Source organism: Erythrolamprus reginae, chromosome 1 (genome assembly GCF_031021105.1).
Source record: "Erythrolamprus reginae isolate rEryReg1 chromosome 1, rEryReg1.hap1, whole genome shotgun sequence".
NCBI lineage: Eukaryota > Metazoa > Chordata > Lepidosauria > Squamata > Dipsadidae > Erythrolamprus > Erythrolamprus reginae.
Window position 1 is genome coordinate 130,840,730 of NC_091950.1, and position 25,342 is coordinate 130,866,071.

The window sequence follows — 25,342 nt, forward strand, 5'->3', positions numbered from 1 at the left end:
TTACCATATTTTTCAAAATACAGTGATACCTCGTCTTATGAACTTAATTCGTTTCGTGACCAGGTTTGTAAGATGAAAAGTTCGTAAGATGAAGCAATTTTCCCCATAGGAATCAATGTAAAAGCAAATAATGCATTCAACCCCATCCCAAAAGTGACCCCTTTTGCCTTGCACCACTGGGAATCCCTGCCTCCAGACTTCTGTTGCCAGCCGAAGCGCTGGGATTCCCCTGAGGCTCCCCTCGCTGGGAAACCCCACCTCCGGATTCCGTTGCCAGCCGAAGCGCTAGGATTCTCCTGAGGATCCCCTCGCTGGGATTTAAAGCAGCGCCGGCAAAAATGAAGTGGCGGCGGCTCGGGTTCGTAAGGTGAAAAAAATTCGGAAGAAGAGGCAAAAAAAATCTTAAGCACCAGGTTCGTCTCACGAAAAGTTCATATGAAGAGGGGTTCATAAGATGAGGTATCACTGTATAAAACAGACCTTTTGTATCTAAATCTACTGTTTAGATTCAGCAGCCTTTCTATATGCTTTTGCTTATTGCTTAATAAATAACATTCTCCACTGCATCTGGAAGGAGAGTCCAACATGGGTAATTCACCAATCTTATTGGTAGAGACTGAGTTAATTTAAATATTTAAATATGAGGTAGTCACCGCCCCTTAGCAGCCCCCAATACCTCAGTTTTAAAAACTCAGTCTAAGTGTAGAGACTGTTGAGTTTTTCCTGGTAGTTAAAGTTATAGTTTAATAATGTTTAAAATTCAAAATAAATACATTAACCTTTGTGTTTTTCTCTCTTTTCTCTCTTGCAGATGCTGGAAAGAAAAAGGGATCTTCTGGGGGTCTCTGCCCTCCGTGGGCATAACCCTCCACCGGGCCTCTCCTCGGGTTTCCCTTCCCTCAGAGGGTACTATTCCTAGCGAGGAGCAACTCAGCCTGGGTCAGCCATACCCGGCTGTCAGCCAAAGGTGTGGGGGTCAGCCCCCCACACTGGGAGGCTTGAAATTGCGGTTTGGTTATAAAGGCTTTAATAAAGTACCTTGGCGCAGGGCCAGCGCCTGTCAGCTGTGAGGCGGCGACGGGAATAGAGAGAGTCGCCTCCGCTGCCGCTACCGCCGCCGCAGAAATCACCGAAGCCGTGATCGCGGTCGAATTGGCTGGAGACAGGCCGGTGTACAAGCTTGGCGCAGGGCCAGCGCCTATCAGCTGGGAGGCAGCAAATAAATTAGGCCGTTGCCGCTGCCGAGGCCGTTGGAGCCCGGGAAATGGATTGAGGCAGGCCGGGGATGAGCTTGGCGCAGGGCCAGCGCCTGTCAGCTGTAAAGCGGCAAAACAAATAAAGCCGCCGCCGCCGCCTCCCTGACCACTGTTCCGCGCCGTTTTTCTTGCTAAATAACCGCTGCGTTCAGCGAGGCTGCGGGGGTCTTGGGCTAGCCGATAGGCGAGCTCCTCCACATTGCACTCAGTTGCGAGGGAAGAAGGGCGGCAAAATCAACGAAGGCGCCATTTTGGGGTGAAATATTTACCGCGCCCGCCATGTTTAGGCGGGAGACCTGTTGCTCTCCGTCCAATCAAAGGGCGCGACCAACGACATACTGAGCATGCGTGGGCTCTGAGGTGCTTAAACGCCATTTTTGCTGTGATCGAGTTACCAGTAACAATAGTTATTCACGTATCTCATCTGGCCTTGTCTGACAAGTATCAACTGTCAAGCGTGAGTACTCATGGAGGATAAGAGTGTTGAAAGAGTATCTTCCCCCAGCATAATGCCTCAGGATAAAGGCAAGGGGAAGCCCAAAGAGAAAGCTAAGTCCCAAACCTCCTCTTCAATCAAGGAGGCAGAGAGGCGTATAAAAGCTTTAGAGCAGAGATTGGAGGCAGTTCTTCAGGCTCCGAGACCCACCTCCCCCTCTTTGCAGGCCAGGGATCAGCCTGTTTGCCAGCCTGGGTTGAGACCTACAGAAATCTTGTCTGTGAAAGATTGGTCCCCTGAGAGGCAGAATCCATTTATGTCTCAGGCTGTACCCCTATCTGGACTTCAGCAGGCGAGGCCAGGGTCTGCTAGTCATTCTCTGAGGAGTGCTCCATCAGCCACCTTTTCACCCACGGCTGCTGGGCTTCGAGTGCAGCCGGATACCTGGCAGCAGATGTCCCCAGCCTTGCAAGGGCTCATCACTGATGTTTATTCTCAAGGGATGGCTGTGGGGGTGCAACAAAGTGGCCAGCACTCCCGTCCAATACAGTCCAGGAACCTGTGGACTGCACCGCCCCCTTCGGGTATGGGGTCTTGGATGGAGGAGACCTCACCTTTAGAGGACACTGAAAAAGATTATGATTTCTCTGATGATGAGACAACTCCAGATCCTCCTGTAACAGCTGGACTCTTTAAGGCCCATCTTTTTAAGATTTTGTTACATAAGGCCAAGCAGGCGGCGGATTTACCGGGCCCCACCAAGGCAGCTGACTCTGCTGAGGACCCTAAGCCGTCTACGGTGTTATTTAAGGAGCCCCATCCCGAGTCTGAGCATGTGCCATCCTCGGAGATTTTTAGACAAAGCATCAAACGCCCCTGGCAGCAGCCTGCAGCAGCTCAAGGTCCTTCAGTCATGGAGCGAAGGTTTTATACCTTGGATGAGGACATGGAGAAAATGCTGGAATTTCCACCTATCGACCAGCCGGTAATGACTTTGATTTCAAAGGCCTTGGTGCCATCAGAAACTGGCGATAGTTTGAAACCGGAGGATAGGAAAGCGGAAATTTTATTGCGGAAATCTCACCAAATGGCGAGTTGGGCGTTTCGAGCGTCAACAGCTGCTTCCTTTTTCAATCGAGCTTCGATAATGTGGCTGCAGGAGGTGCAGGCCCACCTTGGTTCAGATGATGGCCGTTTACGTTAGGACCTGAGTAAATTATTGGCGGCGGCAGAATTTTCGGCGGATGCCACTCTCCACGCCGTGAAATTTTCTGCTAGAGGGATGGCTACGTCGTTGGCATCCAGACGACTCCTATGGTTGAGAAGCTGGCCTGCTGACTTAAAGTCCAAATGGAATCTCGCTTCTTCCCCATATCAAGGGGAAAAGCTCTTTGGGGAGGCGTTGGATCCTGTCCTCATTGAGGATAAGGACAAAAGGAAGACCCTACCTAGGGCGTACAGGCGACAGGATCGTAGGACCACTCCCTACTCACGCCGCCAGCCATTTCGGTGGGATCCCTCCTTGTCTGTTGGACAAAGTAGAACATACACGCAAAATCAATATAGCCAGCCCTCTTTTCGTGGAAACCGCGCGGGCTTTCAAGACAGGCCCAGAGGGTACCAGCAGGCTCGGCGTCCTTTCAGAGGGAATCAGAGGGGCTTCAGGCGCACAAAATGACTTACTTTCGGTACAGCCCATAGGAGGCAAACTCCAATGCTTCAGTGCCTCCTGGAGAAATACCTCCTCAGACAAATGGGCAATCGCCACGATATCCCGAGGACTGCGCCTGGAGTTCTTGCACCCCCCGCCACACCGATTTGTCACTTGTCCGTTCATACGAGACCCAATCAAAAGATGTCATCTACAACGGGAGATAGCTCATCTTCTCAACATACAAGCTATAGAGAAGGTGCCCGAGCATGCGAAGGGCACGGGGTTCTACTCCATTGTGTTCCTCGTACCAAAGTCATCGGGGGGGTTCAGGATGATTCTGAACCTGAAATTCCTGAACACCTTCATTCGGTATCGCAGATTCCGCATGCACTCCCTGCAATCGATCCTGGTTTCTGTGCGACACAACGATTTCCTTACCTCTATCGATCTCAAAGAGGCTTACCTGCATGTTCCGGTGTGGCCAGCTCATCGTCGATTCCTCAGGTTCTGTCTCGACGGTGTCCATTACCAGTACCGTGCTATGCCGTTCGGCCTGTCCTCGGCCCCCAGAACCTTTACGAAACTGATGGACATCCTGACAGCACATCTCAGGGCCCAGTCCATACGGGTCATGGCATACTTGGACGACATCATCGTTCTGTCCAAATCTATGACCCAGGTGCAACACGATCTGGCGCTCACACGGCAGACTCTGGAAAGGCATGGGTACACGGTCAACGAGGAGAAGAGTCATCTTCATCCTTCTACGACGATCCAACATCTGGGTTCCATCATAGACACCACGAAAGACACTGTCTCCCTGACACCAGACAGGGTACTCAATATCAGGAAATTGGTATCCAGTCTTCGACGGCAACGGCAGATACCGTTGGCAACGTTGTCCAAGGTGTTAGGGACTATGGTTTCATCAATAGGGATTGTTCCATGGGCTCGTCATCACATGCGGCGTGTCTGGTTCAAAAGGTTCTAGACAAAACAATTCGGGAGGGGGCAGAGGTCATAATGGTAGCTCCTTACTGGCCGAGACGTCCTTGGTTTGCAGACCTGGTGGCCCTGTCGGTGTCTCCCCCGTGGAGGATTCCGGACCCCGAGGTAGTGTTGATTCAGGGGTCAGTTTGCCATCCGAACCCTCAGTGGTTCAAACTGATCGCCTGGCGCTTGAAAGGGCGAGTCTGAAAAATCAATTTTTACCAGACGACGTTATAGTTACCATACAGGCAGCTCGCCGCCCTTCAACGACGAGGTTGTACCAGGCCACACGGGCGACTTTTTGTGGGTTTTGTTCAAGCCACAACCTTGATCCGGGGGAGGCTTCAGTAGTTTCTATCTTGCAATTCCTACAGTCCGGGGTTGAAAAAGGGTTAGCCCCAAATACTTTGAAAAGACATTTAGCTGCTTTAGCAACCATCATCCGTTTGCCTCACGCTCGTTCTCTGACACAACATCCTTGGATTAGGGATTTCATTAAAGGCGCAGTTAACACCCATGCGCCTCCGGTACACAGATTTCCGACATGGGACCTTTCCCTGGTACTCAAGGCGCTTACAGCACCGCCTTTCGAGCCGATGAGGACCATTCCTATAAAATTGCTCTCCTTAAAGACAGTCTTTTTAGTGGCAATTACCTCGGCACGCCGAGTGTCGGAGCTGTCGGCCCTGTCTACGCGTGCGGATTTGTGTATATTCCACCCGGATAGGGTTGTATTAAGATTAGACCCATCATTTATTCCCAAGGTTAACTCTGGGTTCCATAGGTCACAAGAATTAGTGTTGCCAGACTTTTGCACACATGGACAGCACCCTCTAGAGTTGAGGTGGCACAAGGTAGATGTTCAGAGGGCTTTGAAGATCTACATCAGACGGACTGGACATTTCAGAAAATCTGAAAGGTTGTTTGTGTCCTTTGGTCAGCGATCGATGGGTCTTCCAGTTTCTTCCAGATCCATCAGTCGCTGGCTAAGGGATTGTATTGGGGAAGCTTACAAAGCTCGGTCTGAATTACCACCGACCGGGGTGACAGCACATTCCACTCGAAGCGCGGCCACTTCGGCTGCTTGGAGGACTCAGGCATCCATAGAGGACATTTGCAAGGCGGCTACGTGGGCGTTTCCTAATACCTTCATACGCCATTACAAACTGGACTCTGTAGCTTCGGCAGAAGCTTCCTTTGGGAGACGGGTTTTGCAGCAAGTGTGTTCAACTCCTGCGACCGTAGCTCAGCCTTTTCCCTCCCATGGGCAGTAATCTTTGGTATATCCCATGTTGGACTCTCCTTCCAGATGCAGTGGAGAAGAACCGTTGTACATACCTGAACGGTCTTCTCGATGCACTGGAAGGAGAGTCCAAACCCACCCGGCATGGTTGTTTCGCCAGGTCGCCGGAGTCTTGGGTTACATGTTGAATAGTTATGAGGTTTTATGGTTATTGTTCAATAAACAGGTTATCCTTAAACTGGCTTCGTTTTTAAAACTGAGGTATTGGGGGCTGCTAAGGGGCGGTGACTACCTCATATTTAAATATTTAAATTAACTCAGTCTCTACCAATAAGATTGGTGAATTACCCATGTTGGACTCTCCTTCCAGTGCATCGAGAAGACCGTTCAGGTATGTACAACGGTTCTTCTCTGCAAGCAGAGATAACTTTGTAGCATAAATTAAGTACTGTTAGAACAATAGCTATGCGTCTATTGGGTCTACTACTGGCTGACCTTTGCATATTTGTTCTATGGTAGAATAATTTAAAAATTCATATGTGGCAGGAGTGTGTGTTTCTGTGCATTTGTTTAGCTGTCACTACACCATACTAGGAAGCTTCACTATAGGTGATTATTTCTTAAGGATTTGCCTGTCTTTTAAGGCTACAGCTCCATTTTATTCCAGTTTCTGTGGTCAGATCTCACCAGGTTTTTAAAAATTGTGTATAAAGACTAAGACTCGCCAATTTGAGCAGCAGCTTTGAGCTTGCCTAGAGACAGATGTCAAAGTTTAATGTTTAACTTCTTCTTTTGTTTCTTTGCTAAAATGGGCATTTCCCCTACCGATTGTGTGAAGCGAGATTTTCCTGTTGCTACTGTTTTCTCTTTGCCCTTTGCCCTTTTAAAAAACGTTCATGTGGAATTTATTTTCTTCAGCTCATGACTGTTTAAAAGTACATAAGACACAACTTAAATCCTCTTTTGAGTACTATGAAAACATAACCCTATTTCTGAAAATGGTTGCGTGCAAAGTAGCTTTTTTTTGTTGCTCTGAGTCAATATTTGTTAACATATCCTCACACAAGACAGTTTTGTTTGTACACAAAAGAGTTCTTTACAAAATGAAGGTAGGCTTAAGCCTAAGTTTTTATAAAGATATAAAGTTTGTCAGTTTTATTTTTTCCTACACAGAAAAGTTTTTGTTTCTCTATCAAAGATGGATATATGTACAATTAATTGTGCTGGTTCAGAGGGAGTATCAGAACACCTAGAAAAGCAGACCAACCAAAGTACAGAGGCCTCTCACATATATTCTAAAACTTTTTAAAAAAGCCTTTCAGAAGATTAGGAAATGTCTGGATCCTGGCCACTTCAGAGATTGCCCACTTTTGCACTAGAAACTTTTCTTGTCTACTGAAATTTTAGATTTAGATTTTATTTTTAACATGCAAGTTCAGGGAACATAGACTGTTGTTGTTTCTTAATCTTTGTTTTGGAGTGACTTCTAGACTTATTTACCCAGGCTGATAAACAAAGGCATGTGATAATTTTCCCCCACATTCTGTCCTTTTTAGTCTGCATAGATGAATAAAGGTCAAATTATTCTCAATCTATTTGGGATTATGACATCATACTAGATATGTGTTTTTGGAATATTCCCCTTTAATCTCCTGGTAAAAATATGAGACACAAGAAAGGCCTTGGGCAAGGATATTATCTAACTGCTGACCTCCAACCATTAGGCAAAAGGAACTAAATCTGAAAAAAATCTTGTTCTTTTGGAAATCCAGTCTTGTTTTAGAGATTCTTCAGTGACTACAGTAATGATCAGAGTGGTTTGAATTTGGAGGAATTCCATCCCCATTCTCTTTGATAAAATAAAACTAATCAAGAGTCAAATTCTTCTTCTCTATCTAAGAATGAGAGTCGTTGTTGTTGTTGTTTAGATAACATTTTGAAGATAGGTTGGGTTCCATGGACAGAATATTTGAAACTGACAAAATTCCATTAGTGATAGTACAGACTGGTAATTGTTTTTGCTTCATACAATAAGGTTCTCACTAAACAATGGTAAAAATATAGCAATGTAACATTTTCAGCTGGTTGTCCTCTAATTAGAATGATGACTTTTCTAGCCAGGATTGCCAATGGTCTTCCTGGCTGGGAGAGGCAAGACAATGTAACCAATGGGGTCAAAGTTAGGCTGGTTGAAGTTAATTGAACACCAAAATGGATGATAGACTTCACAATGAATGGAGTTGTATAGTTTATTTCTTGAATGTGAAGAATGTTAAATTTAAAATCCCATTTGTACAATTTATACAGTTTAATTTTGTGCAGGCGCTCAGGTCATTGTTCACACTACTCCATCTTCTATGGGTTTTTTTCTTCACAAGAACCACCTCTGGGACAGGTGGAACTGAACGCAAAGACGCTCAGTTGTGTTCCCAGGTCTGGTATGAAACAGGGACGTCAAGTCCAACTTCTTAGCCACCGCCCTGCTCTGGCTCTGCAAATAATAACACACCTATGACAATTAAGTATGTGTCATGCATTTTCCCTCAACAGTATAAAGACTTCATTGAATATTAAGGTAATTATAAATGCTGGTACTAGACATAGACATGTGCTGGCTCCATTAAAAATTCACTAATTGAGTCTGAAGCGCCATGAATGAAATGCATCTTTAGATGTCCTATGTATTCCTTTTAAAAAATGTCATGGAAAGAAACAGAATCTTTATTCATACAGTTGTGATGAAAATACCTCCCCTGAAGGAGCTTTGTGATACTTCTCCGAAATGTTCGAATTCCCCTCTTCATAATAGATCAACATTTATCACCACCACAAACTACAATTTATACTTAAAAATGCACATAAAATGTGGTTTTGTACTTAAGAGTCTTCGGAGAGGGGCGGCATACAAATCTAAGTAATAAATAAATAAAATAAATAAATAAAGATTAGTTGAATAAGTGTGCTACCTGCTGTATGGGGTTTATTATGTTAAAAGTTATCTGTTATTATGCTGCCATCTCCTGGCAGCTCATGCTACTATATAATACCTGCTGCATTTGCATGTATCAGCCTGTTGTTGAATACCAGAATCCAAGATCTTACAATTCTGCATTGAGTTGTTTACTCAATATCTTGTTTTTATGTTCTATTAATGATGCAAACCTGCATTTGAGTACAGAAGGATGTGCCCAGAAAAGATTAATTCAACAGAATATATGCTCAGTTTAAATATATCTTTAAATATAGTTGATTTTTAAAAATTGAAACCTTGTAAATTGATGCCTGAAACAACAGTCATCCATTTCATAGGATGAATTCATTAGCATACTACTTTTCATCATCTGAACAAAATGTCTATTTTTTTTTATGAACAAGTAACTGTCTTTCTACTTGACAATGTATACATCTATTTAAATCTGTAACACATATGATGAAAGTTGTGTCAAAAATGAAGTGGGGATATTAATTCTTTAAATCAAGTTTTCTAGTTACTGTTTGTAAATGTTTTTCCCCCTCCAATTTCAATTGAAAATGAATCTGGAACTAAAGAAAGCAAGTATTCCTATTTGTTAAATTTGAAAACAAAACAAGGCTGTTCCATTTTCAAGTACTGTTTCCTTAAAACCTGAGACTGAAGTGTTTCCATATGTATATAGTAAATCTTTAAAATAGTTGTTTTGTGATGAACTGGTTTATGAAAACCACATTGCTGAAGGCTTGTGTCACCTCACCTAAAACAGCCTCTTAAAAGTGTGGCTAGGGCTTCTCAGTGTGTTTCTGCAATTGAAACATAGGATAAAGCTTATAGTGATTCTTCCATCTGTAGGATCTGTTTTTTAAAATAGAATAGAATTAGAATAGTATTCTTTATTGGTCAAGTGGGATTGGATACACAAGGAATTTGTCTTTGATGTACATGCTCTCAGTATACATAAAAAGACAAAATACATTTGTCAAGAATCATAAGGTACAACACTTAATGATTGCCATAGGGTACAAATAAGCAATCAGGAAACAATGTTAATATAAATCGTAAGGATATAAGCAACAAGTTAAATTCATAAGTGGGAGGAGACGGATGATAGGAATGATGAGAAGACTAATAGTAATAGTAATGCATCCTTAGTGAATAGTTTGATAGTGGGAAGGTAATTATTTGTTTAGCAGAGTGATGGCGTTCAGGAAAAAAATGTTCTTGTGTCTAGTTGTTCTGATGTGCAGTGTTCTGTAGTGGCGTTTTTAGGCTAGGAGTTGAAACAATTTATGTAGAACAAGGGTTCATAGAGTTGCTTTATAAACAAATGGCAGTTGCTGAAACTTATTCCTGACCCCAAGCACTACAGCACTATCACTCACAACACCAGACTCTCACCAATTTCTAGTTTTACAAACCTCATTCTAAAATTACAATGGAGAGCTTAAACTCAAATAACAGTATTTGAAAACTTTAATTTGAATTTTTAGCTGCTCAGCTAAGGCAGTATTGTTTGTTTTTGGGTGGTCTTGAAGTGAGCTATTATTTCAGGTTGAGAGCTGCATTTGGGCTTTGCGTGGTATGCTTAGCAGTGTGTAAAGTGAGAATTTAAACACACATTGTACAGTATTTCAATTATTATTATTTAAATCCCCCAGTTCTTTGCTGACTTCTTTCCATGATAACTGAGGAAGTGAAGAGAACCACAAAAGATAATCATGGGAGCTTCATGTGTTGGATATAGCTTATCTGGTAACTTACATATCCAGAACAGATATTACCATACTGATCATTCTCTTCACAGACAATACTACTGGTATGATGAACGAGGAAAGAAGATCAAATGTACAGCCCCTCAATATGTTGACTTTGTCATGAGTTCAGTGCAGAAGTTAGTGACGGATGAGGATGTCTTTCCTACTAAATATGGTATGTTTATTCTCAGGGGAAAAAACCCTAATTCAGCCAGATTTTTATGGCTTTCATTCATTGCTGTTCGATCCAATTTAAATTAAACAAACTTAAATCGAATCTTATTTCATTTGTGCATGTTGCTACTACTGGTTTTATATTACTGTCTATAATTCAGCAACAGACTTATCCAAAAATGTTTACCATCTAAAATCTTTAATGTATTATAGTTGGGGTTGAAATAATCACCATCTCCAAAATGAGCAAGTCACACTTTTTGAGCACAAAAAAAGACTCATCATGCTTGTCAACCTGATACGTATCTAATAGAGTTGAATAGCAATAGCATTTAGACTTTTACACCGCTTCATAGTACCCTCTCTAAGCGGTTTACAGAATCAACCTGTTGCCCCCAAAAATCTGGGTCCTCATTTTACCCACCTCGGAAGGATGGAAGGCTGAGTCAACCTTGAGCTGGTGGTGAGAGATCTGAACTGCTGAACGACAGCTAGCAGTTAGCTGAAATAGCCTGCAGTGCTGCACTCTAACCACTGCATTGCCCCGGCTCTTAAGAAGAAAAAAATAGTGCAGTAGTCTGAACAGTTGTTGTTCATGGCTAAGGTTGTGGGCCATCACTACTGAAGCCACTGAAACTGAAACGGCTTCAGCTGGTCTCTTCTCCTCCTGGCTTTAGAGCCATTGCTACCATCTACACCAGGGGTCCCCAAACTTAGCAACTTTAAGACTTATGGACTTGAACTCCCAGAATTCTCCAGCCAGCACAGCTGGCTGGAGAATTCTGGAAGTTGAAGTCCACAAGTCTTAAAGTTGCCAAGTTTGGGGACCCCTGATCTACACTGTAAAAGATACCTTGAAGGAATAGGAAGCAAGACTGACAGGACAATCTTTGCAGAAGCCCAATTAGCTGAACTTCTTTTCCCTAGAAGAATACCAGTTGCCCTGTAGGAAGGAGTCTAAGAAATGTGCTGTTTGTTTTAAACAATATTTCATGAATTATTATTTTACTGTTTTTAATTGCTGGCAAATTGCCTCAGGAGAATTTTTCAAGTAAACAAATATTTTCAGAAGTTCAACTGAAGACGATGGCTCCTCTTCCTTTCACTCTCCCTCTTTTTCACTTTCACCACAGGCAAAGAATTTCCCAACTCATTTGAGTCCCTAGTGAAGAAGATCTGCAAGTATCTGTTCCATGTGCTAGCCCACATCTATTCGTCACACTTCAAGGAAACGCTGGCGCTGGAATTGCATGGACATTTGAACACACTCTACGTACACTTCATCCTTTTCATCCGGGAGTTTAATCTGGTGGACCCTAAAGAAACAACCATCATGGATGACCTCACAGAGATCCTCTGCAGTAGCAGTGGGAGCAGTAACGGAAGTGGCAATGGCAGTAGCGGTAGCAGCGGCGGCAATACCAGCAGCAGCAGTAGTGCAGTAGCACAGAACCACGTGAAAGAGAGATGAGTCTTCCCAACCAGAGCAGAACCAATGCTAACACTTTTTTTTTAAAAAGGAAATTACTCTCTACTCTCGGATGTATGCGTATGTATATGTGCTTGTGTGTGTATGTATATATATCTATATACAGACATACACAACCAAGACAGCTTAAGCAACTATGCTGCCACCACAGGACGTGTAGACACAAGGGACTGTATGGAGTTCTGGTTAAATGCATCATCCTTGGCAAGACGTTGCATCAGTTCTGTGGGGATTATTATTTTTTCCTTCCCTCCCTTTCTCTCCTGTTTCTTCCTTATCCAGTGGATTATGAGTGCTGTTTTTAAGAGACGAACAACATTTCTTTGAGTTGGGCTACTGCTTTTGTGTTCCTTCCCCCCCACCCCACCCCCTTCCTTCATTCTGCCCACTTCCTTTCAGGAATTCTTTGAATGCAAGCTCCCTTTTATCTCTCTCGTTTCCTCTCTTAAGATGGTGGTACTACCATGTTTTGTTTTTTAAAAAAAGTTGTAAATCGTGACTTAACATGTAAAGTGGCTTACATGGGGGGGCACATTGAGACTTGTCTTTTGTTTTTAGTTCAGTTGACCCTTTTTCCTTCCCTTCCCTCAGACCTTTTGCATCAACCCTTCATTGGGTTTTAACCGGGAGGAAAATTGTTTTGGCCCAACTAAAGTAGCAATAAGGCTTCCAGTGCACTTAACGAAGGTGGTTCCCTGATCTCCCTGGCCTCAGCGTGTGGATCCACAAAAGTTCTGGTATTTTTAGAGAGAAATGCCAGAAGATATACTAGCCAGGGGAGGAATCCCACCCTGTGGTAAAAGCCATGACTGCTTTTTCTTCGCCAAAGGGGGCCTGAGACAGGATGGGAAGGGGGCACAGAGTCTGCCACCACTATGCTAAGAGAGAGATGGCTATTGGCATATAATTATGTTGTTGGCTTATTTTAGTTCATCTGTCCAATAATAATAATAATAATAAAAAAATTCTATCAAATACAAGTTGTGTTTTCTTTCCAGCATTAGCAGGCATTATTTGTATTTCTTTGCATGGTAGAAATGTAAAGTTAAAGGTTCATTGGACGTACCACGGAAAGTTGGTTATGGGTTTAATTTGGTTTTTTTCCATTTGCATTTTATTTTCTTCAGGTATTTATTTATTTATTTATTCATTCATTTATTTATTTTATTTGATTTGATTTGATTTGATTTGTATGCCGCCCCTCTCCGTAGACTCGGGGCGGCTAACAACAATGATAAAAACAGCATGTAACAATCCAATCCAATACTAAAATAACTTAAAAAAACCCCTTATTATAAAAACCAAGCATACATACAGACATACCATGCGTAAATTGTAAAGGCCTACGGGGAAAGAATATCTCAGTTTCCCCATGCCTGACGGCAGAGGTGGTTTTTAAGAAGTTTACGAAAGGCGAGGAGGGTGGGGGCAATTCTAATCTCTGGGGGGAGTTGGTTCCAAAGGGCCGGGGCCGCCACAGAGAAGGCTCTTCCCCTGGGTCCCGCCAAACGACATTGTTTAGTTGACGGGACCCAGAGAAGGCCCACTCTGTGGGACCTAACTGGTTGCTGGGATTCGTGCAGCAGAAGGCGGTCACAGAGATAATCTGGTCCGGTGCCATGAAGGGCTTTATAGGTCATAACAACACTTTGAATTGTGACCGGAAACTGATCGGCAACCAATGCAGACTGCGGAGTGTTGGTGTAACATGGGCATATTTGGGAAAGCCCATGATTGCTCTCGTAGCTGCATTCTGCACGATCTGAAGTTTCCGAACACTTTTCAAAGGTAGCAGGAGGATATTAAACCTGATATTCTCCATTCAAGTTACACATCCCTCTGATAAATATTTGGCATTTCTTCTTTTCCCTTTTCATTCTTTTTTTTTTTTTTAAATCCTCTCAGCCTTCCGTTTTCTGATCACATCAAGGGAAAGATTTCCTGTGAAGTTCAAGTTCAATTTTCAGGGGTAATGTGCTCCAACTGCTGTGAGAATCCAGATTCTGTTCAGATTAGGTTGCACTCAAGAACTAATTTACATTCTCCCGTGTTATGATTTCTTTATTTCAAAAATACGGTGTTACTATGTGACAGGGAGAAGGCTCTTTAAAATATCTTACTGAAGACTATTTTGCCTTTTAGATGTGTTCTCTTTATAAAAAGTCAAATCTGGAGCTTTCCCCTGCCTATCCAGTCGTGTCTGACTTTAGGGGCTGGTGCTCATCTCCATTTCCCAACCAAGTGAGCCAATGTTATCTGAAGACACTTCACGGCTAGGTGGCCAGCATAACTATATGCTAAGGTGCTGGGAACACTCTTACCTTCTCATCAAAGTGGTATCTCTAGGTACTCACATTTGCATTATTTTTGAACTGCTAGCTGGGCAGGCGCTCACTCCATTGTGCAGTACTTGGGTCTTGAACTGCTATTCTTACAGTCAGCAAGCCATATTAACCTCTAGGCCACCATGCCCCTTCAAATATTATATTGGTTCCAGGTAGGAACCAATTCTAAAATTCTGTGAGGGTAGCAGTCACACAGAGCCGGGGTGGCGCAGCAGGTAGAGTGCTGTACTGCAGGCCACTGAAGCTGACTGTAGATCTGTAGGTCAGCGGCTCAAATCTCTTCACCGGCTCAACGTTGACTCAGCCTTCCATCCTTCCAAGGTGGGTAAAATGAGGACCCGGATTGTGGGGGCAATATGCTGGCTCTGTTAAAAAGTGCTATTGCTAACATGTTGGAAGCCACCCTGAGTCTAAGGAGAAGGGCAGCAGAAAAATAAATAAATAAATAAATAAATAAATGTGAGGCACCTGATCTCAGAGAACAGGTGGTATGACAGAGAAGGACCCTTATTTCTTCATAGGATCGCAGCTGTGGGACAATTGGTGCCTATTGGAGACAAATACATGTTCCGTATTGTCATTGCACCCAAAGAAAATACCTCCTCTGTATCTCCAATAATTAGTAGGAGTCTCCTTCTCACAAGGAACCATTAGTGCAAGTGGATATCTACTCGCTCCCAAGGAATTCTTCCTGAGAATGAGTCTTCATTTTCTGAGTTTTTGGACTATGATTGTAGAGCAGTTTCCCTCAGCCTGGGAAGTCATTACTTCATCTAAATCAGTGGTGGGTTGCTCCCGGTTAGGCACTGGTAGCGGTGGCAGCAGGAGGCTCCTACCACCTGCTCGGGATGCTTCTGTGCATGTGCAGAAGGATGTGTGCGCACAAACGCCCACATGAGCAGACCGGAAGCAACAGGATTTACAACCAACTACTGATCTGAATCACCATAAACTTTACTGATTCTATGTTCAGAAGGCAGCTTCTATAGCAGTGGTCCCCAAACTAAGGCCCGTGGGCCGGATGCGGCCCGCTGAGGTCTTTTAACCGGCCCACGGCAGCACACGAGATTTTACCGATCGATATAATAAGAGAGAGAAATAGAGAGGGAGAGAGAAATGAAGAGGAGAGATAGAAAGGGAGAAATAGAGGGGGGGAGAGAGAAAGTTAGAAAGAGAGTGAGTGAGAGAAAGAGAGGAGAGAGAAAGAGAGAGGAACAGAGAAAAAAAAGAAAGAAAGAGGGAGAGATGGAGAGAGAAAGGAAGAGGGAGAGATGGAGAGAGAGAGAAAAAAAATGAGAAAATGATGGAGGGAAAGAACGAGGGAGAGGAAAATGAAACAAATGAGAAAAAAGGAAGAGAGAAGTGGAGAGGAAGGAGGGAGGGAGGGAAGGAAGGAGAAATGGAGTTTGTTGATTTAAGTTTAAATTTACTTGTTAATAAAGAAGTATAAATTACTTTATTACTTAATTATTAATTACTTAATACTTCTTCTTTATTTTAAATATTATATTTGTTCCCATTTTGTTTTTTACTTTAAATAAGGTATGTGCAGTGTGCATAGGGATTTGTTCATAGTTTTTTTTTAATAGTCCGGCCCTCCAACAGTCTGAAAGACAGTGAACTGGCCCCCTGTGTAAAAAGTTTGGGGACCCCTGTTCTATAGCCTCAAGTGAGCAAAGATGATCACGTTTTGTCAGTAGCAACTCCTCTATGCTCAGAGACTTTGCAGAAGAAGCAACTATACTTCATACAGCTGAGAACATTTCTTATTTTAAACACACATGTATCATATGTGGCATTTCTACCAGGATTGCCCTGCAATAAAGAAGATTCCAAAGCCTCATGGTTTATGATTCAGAATAAAACAGTAGTAGTAATATAATGGAAAGGAAGGAACCCTTATGCAAGAATATATAGATTTTTTTTTTGCTACCTATATTGTATATACTGCCATTTCTTGGCAGAAATCTTTCTCAAGTCTATCTGGAAATTTCAGAATTAAATCTGGACTCTTCCATAAGCAAAAAAAAAAAAAGCTTTATCACATTACACCGTTTTTATCACTGATGTCTCAATAGTTCAAATGTTGGTTTTTAACAGTGTCCCAACTTTCCTCATCTTCCATTTCACAGTAAAATTGTCCTACAATTAAAATAAATTGTATGCTCAGTTTATATGTATAATTCAGGCTAACATTTAGCTCTGTTTTGGATAGTGCTTGCAATACTTAAGGATTTCTTTACCTTGGGAAGTAAAATTACTGGCAAACATTTTAATGCTTCCACTTCTCTTCTTTTGAGAGGAATCAAAAGTGTGATCATTTTGAGCTTCCTGGATAGCCTCTTAATCTGTTTCATTTATTTTGTATGAAATGCAGAAATTGCTAGGTCAAAAAAAGATTTGCACATATTGTGAGAATCCCATCTTAATTCAAGAAATGTATCTTTAGTTCCAAAATGACCCTTGTGAGTTGAAGACAAAGAATTAGTTAGAGTGGGGAAAGAAGTCATACAGAATGTAGAGTAATAACAATTGGAAGGGACCTTGGATGTCTTTTAGTCCAACCCCTGCTCAAGCAGAAGACCCTATACATGCCAGACAAATGGGTTGTCCAGTCTTTCCTTTAAATTCTCCAGTGATGGAGCACCCACAACTTATAATTGTTTTTTTTTTAGATTATTTTTAATATTAGATTTGTTTACATTGTCTTTTTATACTGTTGTTAGCCGCCCCGAGTCTTCGGAGAGGGGCGGCATACAAATCAATCAATCAATCAATCAAATAAATAAATAAATATTTGCATGCATAACTTGAGTTTCCTAGTCTTGTTTAATGTATATTAAACTGCTGAACTTCCCTCATCTAATAGCAGTATCTTTGTTTCTCTGCGGTGTAAAATGTGTTTACTTATGCACAAATTTTACTTGTAAGAAGAAACATGAAATATAAATGAATAGTGTACGTTGATTTAATAATACATCAACAATATGGGTATGACAGAGACCAGGCAACAGGAAGTTTTAACTGCTGTTTCTTAATATGTAATTGATGCTGGCTGAATATTATCCAAGACCATTTAATTCCAACTGCAGCGATCACCTCATAGGAATTTTGGCTTCCACAGATACAGCTACTGATACTAGGAACTATTTTTGTTTATAAATTGGATTGCCACACTGATCCAGTGTAAAATTATGGCTATTCCTATGTTTGATGGAAGGAAACAATGCATTTTTTGTAACAATATATAATTTTTACAGTAATCTTAAAAAGTAACTAGTTGATTAATTTTTTCTTGTAACAACTTCAATTTCTATTAAACACATTATTCCTGCCATTCTAAATTGACACAGCTTGCACACAAATAGCTTTTCACTATGTACAAAGTCTTCTACGTTAAAATTCATGTTCATGCCTGGAAAATTTATTAAACAAAAATTAATGACTATATTGATCCATGTACAGAAAACTGCACTGCTTAAAAGTGATAAAAGTAACTTGATATTATATAATGTAAAAGGTAAAGATGCCATTGTGCCCTTCAAACATAAATTCCTTACATATTAGGCAGCCAATTAATCATCAAATTCAAAATTCAGGTATAGCACAACACATCCAATGCATCAGCATAAACAAATGACTTTATCTTTGACATTGTAATTTCCTTTTTCTCCATCAGCAAAGATACAACTCTTGGATTCAAGTCCGCTTGCTTCTAAATTGTACAAAGAATGGTTGCAGGAACTGGGTATGTATAGCCTAATAAAAAGAAGGACTAGGAATAACATGATAGCAGTCTTCCAATATATCAGGAGATGCCACAAAGAAGAGGGAGTCAACCTATTCTCCAAAGCACTGAAGGCAGGCCAAGAAGCAATGGGTGGAAACTAGTCAAGAAGAGAAGCAACCTAGACCTAAGGAGAAATTTACTGATGTTGAGAACAATTAATCAGTGAAACAATTTGCCTCCGAAAATTGTGGATGCTTTATCAATGGAGGTTTTCAAGAAGGGATTGGGCAACCATTTGTCTCAAATGATGTAGGGTTTTCCTGCTTGAGCAGGGGTTTGGACAAGAAGACCTCCAAGCTCCCTTCCAACTCTTATTCTGTTCTATTAAAAAACACCAAAGGCTTAATTCTTCTAGCTAGAACAGTGATTTTCAACCTTTCTTGAGCCGCGGCACATTTTTTACATTTACAAAACCCTGGGGCACATTGAGCGAGGGGGGGGGGGGGCGGCTAAAAAAAGTTTGGACAAAAAAATTCTCTCTCTCTCTCTTCCTCCCTTTCACTCTATTTCTCCCTTCCTCCCTCTTTCTCTCCCTTCATCTTTCTTTCTCTATCTCTCCATCCCTTTCTTTCTCTTCCTTCCTTTTTTGCTCTTTCTCTCTCCATCCATACCTCCCTCTATGTCTTTCTCTCTCTCTCCTTCACTCCCTCTCTTTCTCTCTCTCTCCCTTGCTTTCTTTCTCTGTCTTTCTCTTTCTTTCTTTCTTTCTCTCTTTCTTTCTTTTTCTTGTTCTCTTTCTCTCTCTCTCTTGCTTTCTTTCTCTCTTGTTCTCTTTCTCTCTCTCTCTCTCTCTCTCTCTCTCTTGCTTTCTTTCTCTCTCTCTCTCTTGCTTGCTTTCTCTCTTTCTTTCTCTCTCTCTGAGCTTTGTGGCACACCTGACCATGTCTCGCGGCACACTAGTGTGCCGCGGCACACTGGTTGAAAAACACTGAGCTAGAAGACAAAACATATTCCTATCCTGTGGAGGAAAACCCTTCTCTTCAATCTTATACTCTGCCTCTATAAAACAAAAAGCAGCACCAGTGTGGAAAATTAAGATGACTTCTGATAACTGCACCAATTGGTCAATGAGGGCCGAGAATAGGCTCAAATTGAATCAGCAGCTGCAAAGCTTAAGCCGGACAAGGAAATGACAACTTCCAGAAGCAATCAGACTTGAGGTACAGTAGTTAATAGTTAAGACTAAAAGTGACTTAGGTAAGTCTCTTCTACAACAAATAAAGTACAGGCTGTCCTTGTTTAGTGACTGCCACATGCAGTGACTGTAATTATCACGGTGATGAAAACATAATTTTGTGGCCAATGCCTGCATTTATAATCTATATAGCATCTCTCTCTCAATACATATTGTCTTGTACCGCATTCATTTTTTGCTCTACCTTTCCAGGGTGCAGAGATTTCCTCAAAAGCTGTCTGTTCTTGAGTTGCCTCCCCCCATAATACATCTCTGAAAAGTGCTAGCCATATGTTAATAAGCTCAGCTCGGTGACCTTAATTAATTGATTAAGGCAGTGGGGCTTGCAGCTGCTGCCCAAAATCACAAATGACAAGACCCTAATCGATTTCACACTAAAGGCTTTTGTTTGGCTCTTAAGGATTCGTGGCGTGCAGCCCCAAGGATACTGGGCAAACTGCTAGTGCCAATACATTCCGTTCAATGGGTATTCCCCATTGTGTGCTTGTTCGCTCTCTTGTAGTCCCTTCCTCTCCAAGAAATGTAAATATCCCAGCACTGAAGTGAGCATTGCAAAGAATACGAGGAGGAAGAAAAGAGGCTCTGAGATTTGCCTTTTGTCATGGCGCAGTGCAGTGGTTAGAGTGCAGCACTGCAGGCTAGTTCAGCTAACTGCTAGCTGTAGTTTAGCAGTTCAAATCTCATCACCAGCTCTAAGTTGACTCAGCCTTCCATCCTTCCGAGGTGGATAAAAGGAGGTCCCAGATTGTTGGGGGAAATATGCTGATTCTGTAAATTGCTCAGAGACAGCTGTAAAAGCACTATGGTATATAGGTCTAGATTCTATTGCTACTGCTATTTTCACCTTGTGACTACTTAGTTTATTGACCAAGATGCTGGAACCAATTGTAGTCACTAAATGAGGACTATCTTTACCTGTGTAGCACCCAAAATACCAATGCCTGGTGTCAGATGGATCATAAAAGCATCCAATCTAAATCAACAAGAACAAGGATGTCAGATCTCCCTCTGTGCATTGACAGGGAAACCAGAAACTACAGTGGTACCTCTACTTACGAACTTAATTTGTTCCATGACCAGGTTCTTAAGAAGAAAAGTTTGTAAGAAGAAGCAATTTTTCCCATTGGAATCAATGTAAAAGCAAATAATGTGTGTGATTGGGGAAGCCACAGGGAGAGTGGAGGCCCTGTTTCCTCCCAGGAGATTTCTAGAGAGGCCCCACGGAGGCTTCTCTCTGTCTTTTCCAGTTACAGTTACAGAGGCTCGGGTTTGTAAATGAAAAATGGTTCTTGTGAAGAGGCAAAAAAATCTTGAACACCCGGTTCTTATCTAGAAAAGTTGGTAAGTAGAGGCGTTCTTAGGTGTTCTGTCGGGCTCTCTGGTAGACTCCTCCCAAAAATTCACAGGTACAAATTTCAGACACACACACGTTTGAAAATTCAAAACAATGTTCTTTATAATGAAAATTCACTTAAACCAAGACCTCTTTTGGTATAGCAAAGAGCACTCGTCTCCAAACAAACTGGTAATTTGTACAAGTCCCTTATCAGTTCTATGATAATTAGCTTGCAGCTGTGAGGCAATTCACAGTCCTTCTTCTTTCACAAAGTGAAACACACTTTGCCCTGGTTTAGTTTCAAAGTGGGGGAAAATCAGCACACAAAAGGTCAAAGTTGGTAAAGCAGTCACGAAACACAACGATCAGATAATTCTCCACAATGGCCAAACCCACTAATTACCACAGCCCCACCCAACCACAGGTGGCCTCATTTTCTTTGATAATAATCTCTCAGTTGTTGTTGCCTATGCATTGCTCTCTGCATGCATGGCTGTATCATTAACTCTTGTTCTGAATCCAAGGAGGAGCTAGATAATTGATCTCCTTCTGAGCTGTCTGCCCCACTCTCCTCCCTGTCACTCATGTCTTCTTGGTCAGAGGAGCCTTCATCAGCAGATTCCACCGGGGGCAAAACAGGCCTGCAGCATGTGGATGTCTCCCCCACACCCACAGTCCTTGGGGCAGGAGCTGGGCCAGAGCTAACCACAACATTAGGTAGAGGTACCACTGTATTGGATGCATTCCATGATAGAGTTGAGCACCAACAGTAGAACAAAGGAAGTATCAACCTACCTAGTTAGAGGATAGGGCCCTGTTAGGGAGTCCCAGGCCAACCTACATGCTCTCCCCTCCCCAGTGAATAATCTCCACAGCAGTGTTACAATATAGCTTAATGCTTGATCGATTTATAGAGAACACAACCTGCTCCAGATTGAATAGGAAGATAACAGTAACTATCATCTTCACTTCCAGAAGACCATCCAGTATAAACTATTCCCCTGCAATCCTTACAGAAGAAAATTATTGGACAGAAATTTATTGGACAGTGGCATGATAGAAAAGCAAATTTATACAGAAGAAGCCTTCTTGAACATAAAAAGAAAGGTTGGAGAACCACCTGAACATCAGAAAGCGGAACAGATACATCAAGGTCTGAACCTCCAGATTCAGAAATCGTCAGCACAACCAGATGGACCAAGTCAGGAGATCAACTCCACAGGAAGGCTAAATCTCCTTGTGTTGAGACTGACTATAAGAATAGAACCTTAAAAGTAGGCTCATGTTGTCCCTCTTCTCTTTATAGTTCAGTGAATTATCCAGGTGGTCTTCTTTTCTCTAGGCAACAGTGCCTGCATGTTGCCATCAAAATTGTCTTCCTTATTCTCTACAGAGCCATCATACTGTTATGCCGGGTCCTTCGCTAATAGCCCCCCAGTGAGTTAGGAATGCAAATTCAAACACATGCACACCAGCACAGAAGAAAAATGGAAATAGTTTATCTAAAACAGTTTTGAAAGCACAGACTTTAAGAAGATGTCTGACGAGTCACTAATCGGGAGCATTAACTGATTGGCTGGCTGCATCCATCTCTCCATCCGATTCCCTTCCCCATTTTCTGACCTTGGCAATGAATCTTCACTATCAGAATCTTCTGGCAATAACACACATCTCTGTGAACCCGAGAATTCCCCTGAAGCAATGTCCAAATTCCCGTTGCAGAAGCTGGCCCAGAGCCAACCACAACACATACCAGATAATTATTTTTACTTATTTATTTCTTACATTTATTTGCTGCCTGTCTCACCATGTGGCTAATCTAGGTAGCTAGAGCTAACACTTAATCATTCTCTTAACCAAGTTTTTGCGCATCCCATTCAGATTTTTTGCTGGAAGCTCTTCTGTTGTGGTTAGCTCTGGCCCAGCTCCTGCCCCAAGGACTGTGGATCTGGGGGAGACATCCACATGCCGCAGGCCTGTTTTGCTCCCGGTGGAATCTGATGATGAAGGCTCCTCTGATCAAGAAGACATGAGTGACAGGGAGGAGGAGAGTGTGGCAGACAGCTCAGAAGGAGATCAATTATCTAGCTCCTCCTTGGATTTGGAACAAGAGTTAATGATACAGCCACGCATGTGGAGAGCAATGCATAGACAGCAACAACTGAGAGATTATTATCAAAGAAAATGAGGCCACCTGTGATTGGGTGGGGCTGTGGTAATTACTGAGGCTGCTATAAAGAGTAGCCTGTGGGTTTGGCCATTGTGGAGGATTATCTGATCATTGTGTTTCATGCCTGCCTTGCTAACTTCGACCTTGGTGTGTTGATTTTTCCCTGCTTTGAAACTAAACAGAGCAAAGTGTGTTGAAGAAGGACTGTGAATTGCCTCACAGCTGCAAGCTAAGTATCTAAGAACTGATAAGGGACTTATACAAATTACCAGTTTGTTTGGAGATGAGTGCTCTTTGCTATACAAAAAGAGTGCTTAGTTTATTTGAATTTTCGTTATAAAGAACATTGTTTTGAATTTTCAAACGTGTGTGTGTCTGAAATTTGTACCTGTGAATTTTTGGGAGGATTCTACCAGAGAGCTCAACAGAACACTCTTCAGGTTCTTGTAGGGGAGTAGTTTCAATTCAAACCAGTCCATTTCAAATTAGCTGCAGCAGTATCCATAATACAGCATTGACAAGATGCTGGTCTATTGAATCACTTGAGAACCAAGGATACCCGCATTTTTGAAAATCTAAACCACCTGCATTGAGCAGCCTCAGAATAACAATCTATTGCTTTAAAAAGTTAGGTTTGGGATTAATTTAACCAAGTTTTACTGCTGATGCAAATCCCACACTTGGAATGGTCACCATCAGCATGGAATAGACCAAACAATTCTTTTTCAGGAGCATAATCCTCAAACTTCAAGGGGCAAGAAAGAAATCCTAGCATCCAGAAGAGCAGTCGCTATAACACTGGCAAGATTACAGGATGTGATATAACTCAGGTGGTTAAGCAAACAAATAAAATCACATTAGGTTCAGCTCAATGGGCCTGTTTCCACTTCAGCCCATTACAGTAGCCCTTTCCATTCCAAAATTACAGAGTGCGTTCCAAAAGCAATGCAAGGTCTTGGTCACGACTGATTGGATCTCATCTATGAACGAAAAACGGCTTCCTTTCAGGGCTGCCTTAATCCAAGGGAACAAAAAGAAGTCTGCTGGGGCGGCGTCAGGACTATAGGGGTGGGGGTGGGGCAGTGTTGGCACCTGGTATTTGGCCAGGAACTCACAGACTCGTAGCGCGTTGTGTCAAGGTGCATTTTTCATCCATAGAAGAGATCCAATCAGCCATGATGAAGATCTTGTGAGAGGTCCCCGAAGACGCCTTCCACGGCGTGTACTGGTCATGGCAGAGTTGCTGGAAAAAAATGTGTAGATGCCCAAGGACAATACTTTGAAGAATTTTGTTTGTGCAAATCTGTTCAATAAATTACTTTAAAAAATAATTGCATTACTTTTGGAACATACCCTGTAGATTGCAAGAAGAACACACTTGGCTCTACTGTAGGGTGACCAGATTTTAACATTGCTAAAATGTGACACCATTCTGGATTCTTGAGCCATCCAGAGGGAATAAAACACTTCCTCTGTGTTGGCAGTGAGAGAAGTTTATTCCCTCCACAGTGCCCGGAGAAAGGAAGCGCTTTATTCGCTCTGGACTGCCCAGAGCAAATAAAGTGCTTCCTTTCTCTCGGCGGTGGGAGAAATTCCCTAGCTTGTCGTTCATTGTTTTAAAAAGTCAGGACTTTTTAAAAACGCTGCAGGATGCGGGACAAATTGTTAAAAATCGGGACTGTCCCACCAAAAGTGGGACATCTGGTCACTTTACCCTTCTGGTGTCAAGCAAGGAATTCTAAGCAAACTGCCTTCTTTCTGTTCTATTTTTTTCCCAATGCCTAATTATCAAGACTATGTTTACTTTCCTCTCTTTTAGGAGAAGACAAACAGCCTTTTTAACATTTGCTTCTTGCAGTGTATACACACTGGCTGCCTGTTTAAATAGATATCTCTTTTTATTGGAATCAAAGAGGCACATCTCAATTAAACCAATGAAAGTGTGACAGAAACACAATGGGAGGCTAGAATAATAACTTGTTCTTGCAATAAAACCTACACCCGAACTGTATCAGTTAAACTAGGAAATTGCAAAAGTGGAAATAATCTGAACATAACAGTTTATAACTGCCAAGTGTTGATTTTGTAAAAGTTGAGAGAAACAGAGAAAGCTTGAGGGACAGGATTCTAGGTAAAATGGAATTAGCGATAACTCCAAGAAATTGCATCTTCTGGAGATGGAAGGTAGATGCCCCAATGTATAGTTCCAGCCAGGGCCGCCGATAGGGCAGTACTACCAGTAGTGGCGTCAGGGGCCCGGCCATTAGGGGGGCCCGGCGATTGAAGAAGACCGGTACCGGTATGTTTTCCTGAGGTAACCAGGAAAGGGCAATTGTTTTTCTCCTTTGGCTTTTGGTCTGCCTGCGTTTCTTCCCACCCTCTCAAGGCGGGGGAGGGAAGGGGATGGATGGCCAGTCTGAGGAAACCTGGCTCCTCTTTGGCCTTTGCTCAACCTCGCCCCCCTCCCACCTCAGCCTCGGCTGTTCTCGAAAGTCTTGAACCCGTCCCCCTTCATTGCCTTGAGCCTCTCTTTCCC

General features: G+C 42.4%; 2 protein-coding genes across 4 annotated transcripts in view; one reads left to right on the plus strand and one right to left on the minus strand.

The window, feature by feature from the left end:
* MOB2 (MOB kinase activator 2) overlaps window positions 1-12,945 on the plus strand; it is a 145,852-nt gene extending 132,907 nt beyond the window's left edge. For all 3 annotated transcript variants that reach the window (XM_070765146.1, XM_070765137.1, XM_070765130.1), the window contains exons 4-5: window positions 10,358-10,482; window positions 11,615-12,945. In XM_070765146.1, the coding sequence (XP_070621247.1) occupies window positions 10,358-10,482; window positions 11,615-11,952 (463 nt within the window). In that variant the 3' untranslated portion in view covers window positions 11,953-12,945. The remainder of the gene's footprint in view (window positions 1-10,357; window positions 10,483-11,614) is intronic.
* Window positions 7,874-25,342, minus strand: part of BRSK2 (BR serine/threonine kinase 2) — a 585,161-nt gene continuing 567,692 nt past the window's right edge. The window contains exon 20 of the mRNA XM_070765086.1: window positions 7,874-8,070. Within this exon, the coding sequence (XP_070621187.1) occupies window positions 8,048-8,070 (23 nt within the window). The 3' untranslated portion in view covers window positions 7,874-8,047. The remainder of the gene's footprint in view (window positions 8,071-25,342) is intronic.